This window comes from Aphidius gifuensis, linkage group LG2 (genome assembly GCF_014905175.1).
Source record: "Aphidius gifuensis isolate YNYX2018 linkage group LG2, ASM1490517v1, whole genome shotgun sequence".
NCBI classification, from domain to species: Eukaryota; Metazoa; Arthropoda; class Insecta; order Hymenoptera; family Braconidae; genus Aphidius; species Aphidius gifuensis.
This window is the reverse complement of record NC_057789.1, coordinates 26,794,188-26,804,481: the sequence shown is the minus strand read 5'-3', so window position 1 is coordinate 26,804,481 and position 10,294 is coordinate 26,794,188. Positions and strand designations below refer to the sequence as shown.

Below are 10,294 nucleotides of genomic sequence, written 5' to 3'. Positions count from 1 at the left end.
TTTATCACGTTTATTATTCAAACAAATTTAAATTTAAATTTTATCAACAAACAGTTAAACAATCATTTTTATTATCAATTATATTTTTTTTTAAATTTCTTCATTATCAACAGTAGATATATAATTTCCCGGAGCCATCTGTCTTCTACCCCGGGGTTTCCAAAATTTCCCTAGGGAGCCCCGCCCATTTGTATTTCATTTTTTCCAATATTTCCAATATTAACCATTAAAAATCCAACAATTAATAATTAAAAAATGACAATAATATAATTTAAACCTTATAATGCTATCTAATAAATACAAAAAAATATAACTAAAAAAAATTCTTCCGTTAGCCAAGTAATTTTAGCCGCAAAATGGCTGCTGTACCGGCGTAAATTATTTTCTCTCTCTTTTTATGTATCGCAAAACTGCGTGCGCTACGTGACTACTAGGCGTGTGTTGGTCAGTGTGTTACACACAAATGACGTACTAAAAAAAATACACATATAAATATTGCATGTGTGTGTGTTGATCGGTCGGTTAGGGAAGGGCTAAAACCAGTCACATAGCGGAGGATTGGATGTAGAGGTGGTCGGAAAGACACTGACAAGACCGGTGTATACTTTTCGTGTTTTTTTTTTTTCAATACGACAATTAATATTTAATATTTATTTGTAATTTATATATATTTATTATTGCACAATAATAATGATTTAAATTTAAATACTCCAAAAGTCGATCAAGTGAAATAATAAATAAATTTCCTTTTTTTTTTTTTTTTTAGATAAAATAATTTACAATAATTTTACAGTGAATAATTGTTTTTTTTTTTTTTATTTATTTATATTTTTTAATGTGTAGTGATTATTTATTGAGTGAATGTGTTTGTGATTAGTTTAATAACAATTTATATTAAAGTGAAAAAATATTTGCGATAAAAAACATTTGGAAATTTTAATTTTTTATAAAAAAAAAAAAAAAGGCACGGCTCCACACGGGAGCTTCATTAGGTAAAATAAAAAAAATAATTTATTTGTTTATTTGTTTGTCGAGATAAAGCGTGAAGGTTGTGTTGATAATTATTTATGTTTATTTATTATTTTTTATGTATATTTTTATAATTAAATAAATATTGTGAAAAAAATAAAATGCAGGTTTTTGATGAGACAAGAGATTGGTTGTATGAACAAACATGGCGGCCGCCTAGTCACCAATGTCTCTGTCAAATTTTTGGAAAAAATAACATGATACACTTCTTACATGATATGAAAAATAATAATAATAATAAATAATTATTAATATAATTTATTCAAATATTAAATTTATTTAAAAGTTTAAAAAAAGCTTTTTTTCTTTATTTTTTTTTACAATTTTTTACAACAAAAAATATCAATTGTTAATTGGATAAAAAAAAAAATTATTATTTGTTGTGTTTTTTCTAATTTTATTTATTCCATTTGAAGATAATTTTCCGGTTGACGCATTTCCGGATAATATTTTAAATAATAATAATTTTGATAAATTTTAAAAATATTTTCTTTATCTTTATCTTTTTTTTTATTTTCATTGCATAATTCAAGCATGTGTTTTTTTATAAATAATAAAAATTAATTTGTAGTATTATTTAGAATACTATTATTATCATTTTTCAAAATGTATTTCTGTTTTTTTTTATTTATTTTTTTACTTTTTGGCGCATGCGAAGAGTTAAACTTGTTGTAAATTTAATTTTTAATTTTTAATTTAACTTGAAGCTATTTTTTTGACATTTAAAATTCAATTGATAATTATTTTTCTAATTAAACAATAATACTATTAATATTGTTTATAGAAAAATAATTTTTCTATTGATTTAAAATATTATTTATTCATTTATAGGAGAGTGTATAATTTATTTTTTTATCTGGAATGTTAAATGTATTCGTTCTATTGGTTGACCAATTGGTATGATGATGTTCAAGATTATACTTTAAATGACTTTAATTGCCAATGGAATATACATATATAATACTCCATCTACACATAAATAATAATCAACATTTATTTGTTCATTTAATTCTCAACAAGTAATAATTTTCATAAATTCCATCAACAAATTACTCCAATATGTAAAACTTTTTTAAACAAATATTTTTTCCCTATCAACAATATACTCATAAAAAAAGAAAAAATACACAAACATTTAGCACACGATTAACCAGCTTTTAAAAAGCAAGAAAAAAAAAATTTGGCATCAATAAATAGATAAATAAAAATATTCTAAAAACATAATTTTGTTGCATAATATTTGTGTGTGTGTTGCTCAAATATCCATGCACATTTGTCGTTGATTTTTGGTCCATTTAAAATATAATTTTTAGCCCAATATTAATACAACAATTTGTGATAAATAAATGCATAAATAAATAGCAAAAAAAAACCAACAATCAAAATGAATTAAACGTGGGAAAAAATTTAAATAATAATCAAAATAAAAAATAATTTTCTTTTTTTTTTTTCATTCGCTTGCAAATGGTTGCAAATATATGAGATTAAAATAAAAAAAATAAACGAAATCATCAGACACATTATTATTATCATCATCAGAATATAAAATAAATAAAAAATGAAAAAAAAAAAAAGACTGGAATGAGCAAAATGGTTAGTAGGACGATCTACGGTTAACCTCAAAGAATATTGTGAGGTCAATGTATTTGGTATGGATCATACAGAGTACATGAGAAAACATACCAGGGTGAAACATTCGAAAGAAAAAGTATATATGTATCATCTGTCTCATATATATTTTTTTTATATATATATTCGTACTATGTATATATTTTGATGATAAAAACTTAGCGAGGGAACGGTCCACGTCCTGCAAACACTCAAAATGTTTCTCCCCTTTCGTAGTCGTCGTTGTTGTCGTCGATTTTTTTTTTTTTTTATATCCTATGGTACATTTCCCCTTGGCCCTTTTATGTACATAGATATATTACATATATGTTGGTATATCATGTGTAGCAAAAATGAGAAAAATATCTCCAACACACATTTGATAGAAACAATTTTTTCTTCTCATGGCATTTAAATTTGAATTATTGTTTTTTTTAAATGTCATTTGTTTATTTATTGTTTAGATTTAATTAAAGCATGATATTTGTTAATTTTTTTTATACAATATACATGTTATTTAATTTTATTTTCAACTTTTTTTATGAATTTTAATGAATTATTTTTGTCAATTTTTGTTAATTAAAATTTTACATTTTTTTTTAGTCAAAGTTTGATTTTTAAAAATATATATTTATATTGTTGTTTGGGGATGAAATTTATTTTTCTTTTTTTGTACAGTTGGTTTTGATTTTTCTGACGTCATTGTAATTTCATAAAAATAGCATCAACTTTTTTTTATATTTTAACTTTGATCTGTAAAGTTAAAAAAAAAAGTTGATGGAATAATTGAAAATTATTTTTTTCAGTCAACAAGATTAATTATTAATAATAACAAAAAATACGTCAAATGAAAAAAATATTATCAGTATTTTTATGTCAACAAAAGTGTATACATATATTTCAAATTAAACCTACATATTGTTGTAGATTAATTGTAAATTTCTTTTTTTTTAAATAATTTTTTTCTGTTGAATTTTTGAATTAATTTATTATTCTGACTTTTATTGTATTACTTGCATTAAAGAGTTTGGCTAGCTAGCTAGCTGGCTGGCTGGTTGTATTCTTTTTATTTTTTTAGTGCTAGTTTTTTTGTTTTTTTTTTTTAGTTGGTGAGCTTCTTGCGTCGACGCGATGCATTCGGCAACTCCATCGACGTCACACCGGTGGCTGTTGACGTCATTCACCTGTCCTCTTGTACTTTTTTTTTTTTTTTAAATAATTTTTTCTTTAATTTTTTTCTTACCGTTACTTACCTCGTCGTGCTCACATCTTATTGCCAGTCTCATTGCAATCAACTATGCTCCAAAAAAACAAATTATATTCGTTGAAAAAATTGCGAATTTATTTAAGTTTTCTCATTTTTTTTTCTTCTAGACAACAAAATTATCTTACAAAAAAAAAAAATTTACAAGACCCCAATAATCCATTAAACAAATCAATTTTTTTTTTTACTCCAATAACAAATATCCAAATAAATTCTCTCATGTATTTTAAAAAATTGAGCAACATTCATTTCAATTTATGAAAATTTTTAAATAACTTGAGTCAAGTTTTAAAACGACAGGTGTAAAATTAAAATACCTTTTATTTAAACCAACCGTCATTTTATTCCAACTGTCTGTTTCCAAGGCTAACATCCCCATAATAATAATAATTTCAAAAAAACTAAAATAAACATGCAAAAATTGCCGAAAAAAAAAATGAAATTATCATCTAAAAAAAGCGTTAACAGTTAATTAAAAAAATTGATAAAAAAACAATATATATTTTTCCTATTATTGTTGATGAATTAAATAGTAATTATTTTAGAAATAATAATTTTTTAAATGAAAAAAATATAGTTTTAATTGACAAGTAAAGTGAATATAAACAGAAAAAAAAAAAAATTTACGGACTGACGAACGTGAGAGACCAATCCAAGTGTTAACAATGAGTAAACTAAAGCCATTCTGTTTTTTAATTTTTTTTTTTTATATATCCCTTTTTCCATTTTCTCTATTTTATATATTTTCTCTCTTCAACATAATGAAGCTTTACAGTACAAAATTTTCTCGCTTCAAATGAGAAATAGATCACACATATCGTAGACTCCCTTGATGTCTAATCGAATGTGTCAAATGCCTCGTTTCCTCTACTAAACATACACATCCCTTAAAAATAACAACAATATTATAAATAATTAAAAAAATTAAATTATAAAAATTAATTAAATAAACTAATTAACCAAAAATACGACAAACAAATAAAAATAAATCTAAAAATAATTTTTTTTCAATTCTTATTTATCAGTTAAAAATAAAAATTATTATTAATAACTAATTAAAATTATTAAATAATGAAAATATATATATCAATGTATAATTATCATTTATTTAAATTAATTTAATTTAATAATAATTATAAACGGGGGCGATCTAATATTAGTTTTTTTTTTTTTATTTAGTTTGGAGCTTTTATTGGCGCCACCAGTTTGTCTACTACCCTGCCTTTTTTTAATATTTATTTTTAATTTTTAAATATTATTTTTATTATTATCACAAACACGTTGATTCAAATACAATCATATAATAATTTTATATATATTAATGTGTTGTGAGGGTGTGTGTGTGTATGTTGCCTGGGTGTGGTCTTATTTTTGTATATATATGATTTCAGTGATTCGCGTCCCTCTTCTGGCAATACAGTAAAAGCTCTAATTTTTTTTTTTCTTTTTATATATATGTACTATGGTGAAAAGCTTATTCCGTGTATTATTCAACCCCCCGTTATACAGTGTGTGGCGCCACTGTGCATCATTCGCGAAATTGTTCTATACCGCAGTCCCGAGTGGGGCGTCGTGCTTCCCTCATCGATTTCATTAAAATACGGAAATAAAGAAAAAAAGCACTGACGACTAAAGCACAATTGACAAAATAAAATTTAAAAAAAAAAAAAAAAACACTATTACGGCTGTTGATAGAATTTTAAATTCAACTTTTAAAAAAGTTAAAAAATTAAAAATAAATTTTAAAGTTTTTTGATTTTTAATAAATAATTATTAATAATAATAATACTAATTATTTAAGTGAAATTTTTATTATTTTATTTATTTATAATAGCTTGTGTTAAGAGTTTAAATTTTTTTTTTGAATCTTTTGCCATGTTTGGTAAATTTAATTTTAAAAAATATGAGTATTATTGGCTTTATGAATTTTCTAAATAAATAAATAATTTATAACAATATATAAAATTAATTGATAAATAATTATTTTTCATAATAATTTAAGTGATAATTGTAAAATTATGTCGTGACAAGACGAGTTAAAGATAGAGTGAGTGTTTAATCTTATAAAAAAAAATTTAAAAAAGCGATATTTAATTTTTATAAATAAAAAAAAAGTTATATTTTAATTTTTAAAAAATATTTTGAGTATTGAATTTTATAACCTACGGAAGTGAGATGTGCGTTCGATGGTCTGACGGTTGAATTGATTTATAGTACCGGATTTCTCCCTTTGTTTCCTGGGACCTCTAAAGGGATGAAGAGAAAACTCACATCTTTTCCTAATTTATTCACAATTTACGCATGCGTTGATTATCAACCCGGCAACTTTTTTTTTTTTTTTTTATAAAACAACATATACTATAAATTTATCATTCGTATATGAATATTTTTAATCAACAAATAAATTGAAAAATTATTTATTTAATTAATTATCTATATAGCCAATGGAAATTATGAAAAAAAAATGAGTTAATTATATTTTTTAAATACAATTTGATGATTTTGGCTGTTAAATTTTTAGTTTGAATAATTTTTTTTACGTTGGATGGTTTTAATGATTGACAGTGTATCGAAGATATTTTTCGTGATGATTGAATTGTTCAGGTTATTGATAGAAAAAGAGAGTTAGTGGGCGTGGACCCTGGGAAGGTCTCGACCAGGTCACGGGCATATATTCGTGGCATTGTGGCAATTTGCCATGTAATTTCTAACGAATCAACAGGTACCAACAAAAGTACTCAAGGATCGATTGTCCTGACCAAAAAATGAACCATCATTTTATTTTAATTTTCAAATAACATAAATTATTAAATAATTTTTTTTTTTTTTGTGCTGCTTTTTTGATTATTTTAAATTTATAATAATAACAATGTTTTTGTTTTTTTTTACAGGGGTGGCAAAGAGCGTGTTAGGAGGTGCCGAAAACGGTGGTGGTGTTTGGATTGTCAGGAAAAAAAAAAACACAAAAAATACGAATTAAATAAAAATATATAATTTTCATAATTATATATTTATAACTGAAATTTAAAAAAATAAAAAAAAAACATTAAGTAGTTTTTTTTTTAAAATAGTCCAAATTTATATTGGACATTTATTTATAAATTTTAATAATTAGACACAAGATATCAACATGAACGAATTGGATAGTCTTCGCCAGGAGGCGGAAACTCTTAAAAATGCAATTCGAGTAAGTTTTTTTTTTTATTACAATTATTTATCATTTAAATAATTAAGACAAACAATTTTTTTTTCTTTAGTTTTAATTTATTGACTCAATAGCAAAAAGAAAACAGGTTATTCAAGATTTTAATTAACGAATTAAACAAAAAAAAAAAAATCCATTTTTTACAAAATAAGAAATAAAAAAAACTATTTAAATCAGATGACAATAATTTTTTTTTTTTTTATTTAATTTAAATTAAAATAAACAAATCAATAAACAATACAAAAAAATTTATCAAAGCAACAGTTGATATTTTTTTTTGCAATTTTAGAATTATTTAAAAAAAAAAAAAAAATTCTTTTTCTTGTCAAGTGTACATTTAACAAAAAAATATTCATCTAATACTTTTCTAAATATTTTCATAAAAAAAAAAACAATACATGTATTTAAAAAAAAATTTAAATTAAGTAGTAAAAATGTCTATTAGATCAGCCACGTCAGATCGAGCAAATAAATGTTTTTTAAAAAAAGAAAAAAAAAATATGATTAAATAGATAAAGTCAAGTGATTTAAAAGTCACAACTTGCAACTTATTTAAAGTACATATAATGTTGTTGATGATGATGATGATGATGATGGTGTACGTAGTGTTGGAAAACGTATAAAATAATGTGGTGGTTGTAGTAGTAGGGCGCGGCATAACGGTTGCTTTCTCTGATCAATACACCACCATCCCTCTTTCTCACGCCGACACTCATGCTTTCTCTGTTATACTCAATTTTATTTTATCATGTTTTATCAATACAGTCATACAATCTACATGTGACATATAAATAAAACCACCACAACATAATATTAAATAGCAAAAAAAAAAAGAGAAGATATTTTCCTCCTTTTTCCTCTTTTTTTTTAACATTGTTGTAACGAGGATATTATTATATATAGAGTTTACACGACATTGAGGCGCCATTCGTCACTTAACTATATACTATTTTATATACCGGTTTATTAACTTCTTGCATATATAAGGGTTATTATGTATGTAGATAGCAAAATGAGACGACGACAACTACGACAACGTTGCATGAGACATGTCAGCCCTTTTTTTTTTTTTAATTTCATTTTATGAGCTTGAAAATAAGGAAATGAAAGGGTGGTTATTTGTTGTATATTATATAAGAAATATTATTTTCATTTAAACAAATAATGACAAGTATATTGATTACCTAAATTTATTTTTTTTCATTAAATTCATAAAAGTTAATTAGTATATTTTTAAATAGCTTCTTATTGTTTTAGATAAAATAATTTGATGATTAATTTATTTTAAAAAATTTTTAGGATGCTAGAAAAGTGGCATGTGACACGACCCTTGGTCAAGCAACAACAGGTATGGATCCAATTGGAAGAATACAAATGCGAACGAGACGTACATTACGTGGTCATTTGGCAAAAATATATGCAATGCATTGGGGAAGTGATTCCAGGTAAATATCAACTCTGTGATTATTAAATTAATCATTATTTAAAGTCATTTATTTTTAAGCAAAAATTAATTTTATATTTATTAAATATTTTAAAGATTTTTATTTTAATATTAACATCTTGATTGGCTAGCTAATTTAGCTAGCTAATAAGTTGAAAAAAATTATGTTAATTATGTTTTTTTTTTTTCAAATTAACTGATGTGATAGGAATTTGGTATCAGCATCCCAGGATGGCAAGTTAATTGTCTGGGACAGTTATACTACAAATAAAGTACATGCAATACCATTACGTTCATCTTGGGTTATGACATGTGCATATGCACCATCTGGTAGTTATGTTGCTTGTGGTGGTCTTGATAATATATGTTCAATTTATAGTCTCAAAACAAGAGAAGGTAATGTACGTGTTAGTCGTGAATTACCAGGACATACTGGTTATTTATCATGCTGTCGATTTCTTGATGACAATCAAATTGTCACAAGTTCTGGTGATATGACATGGTAATTTATATTTTTTATTATTATTAAAACTTGTTTTTTTTTATTTTTTTCTATGATAAAAAATATTAAATACAAATTTTTTTAACAGTGCATTATGGGACATTGAAACTGGTCAACAGTGTACTTCATTTATTGGACATACTGGTGATGTTATGTCACTGTCATTGGCACCTGATATGCGTACATTTGTATCTGGTGCATGTGATGCAAGTGCTAAACTTTGGGATATACGTGAAGGCTCTTGTAAACAAACTTTTCCTGGTCATGAAAGTGACATTAATGCTGTAACGGTATGTATTTTTTTAACACTAGAAATATAATAATATAGAGCTTTTAAATTATTTATAATATTTATTAAATTTAATTATTACAGTTCTTTCCTAATGGTTATGCATTTGCAACTGGATCAGATGATGCAACATGCAGACTTTTTGATATACGTGCTGACCAAGAACTTGCAATGTATAGTCATGATAATATTATTTGTGGAATAACAAGTGTTGCATTTAGTAAAAGTGGAAGATTGTTATTGGCTGGATATGATGATTTTAATTGCAATGTTTGGGATTCAATGAAAAGTGAACGTGCAGGTAATATATTTAGAAAAAAATTATAAATAAATGTATTTTTAATTCACTCAAATTGAGAAGTGAATTTATTTCAGTGTCCTTCTCTAGATAGTATTTTTTTTTTAAGTATTTTTTTTTAGTTTATTTATTTGCTAATTGACATATTTATTTTTAGGAATTTTGGCTGGACATGATAATCGTGTCTCTTGTCTGGGAGTAACGGAGGACGGAATGGCAGTGGCGACAGGCTCATGGGATTCATTCCTCCGCATATGGAACTAAATCATACCATATTTTTATTTTACTTTATTTTTTTTTTTTTTTAATTATATAATTTTTTTTTTCTTCTTTTTATTCCTAATGCGTAGACTCATTGGCGAATTATCCCCAAAGAACCAAAACAAAATAATTAAAATACGAGTCTAGAATTAGAGAAAATAAAAAAAGAGAAAAAAAAATGATTTACAAGTACACGAATAAAATAATAATAATAAAGAAAAGAAAGTTAAAATTGATAAAAAAAAAAATATTCAGAAAATTGGACATTTGAGCTTAGTCAACTCATTAAAAATACAAAATAAATAAAAAATAATATAAAGACAAATATGAAAAATAAATAAGAAAAGCAAAATGACTTTTTTAATGCATGCTATATTATTTTTATTTATTTTTT

At 24.3% G+C, this 10,294-nt stretch overlaps 1 protein-coding gene across 5 annotated transcripts; it reads left to right on the top strand.

Annotated features, from left to right (window-relative positions):
• The first annotated feature begins 454 nt into the window (after window positions 1–454).
• Window positions 455–10,089, top strand: LOC122849934 (guanine nucleotide-binding protein G(I)/G(S)/G(T) subunit beta-1). Of its 5 annotated transcripts, none has more exons than XM_044148859.1 (7): window positions 455–992; window positions 6,793–7,088; window positions 8,406–8,551; window positions 8,759–9,052; window positions 9,141–9,342; window positions 9,426–9,642; window positions 9,797–10,089. In XM_044148859.1, exons 2-7 carry the CDS (start codon window positions 7,032–7,034, stop codon window positions 9,901–9,903), a joined length of 1,023 nt encoding a protein of 340 aa, XP_044004794.1. In that variant the 5' UTR covers window positions 455–992; window positions 6,793–7,031; the 3' UTR covers window positions 9,904–10,089. The 5 variants fall into 5 exon arrangements, with proteins under 5 accessions (XP_044004794.1, XP_044004791.1, XP_044004795.1 ...); XM_044148856.1 differs by having other exon boundaries at window positions 522–992; window positions 8,750–9,052; XM_044148860.1 differs by lacking the exon at window positions 455–992 and adding an exon at window positions 5,461–5,948.
• The last annotated feature ends 205 nt before the right edge of the window (window positions 10,090–10,294 follow it).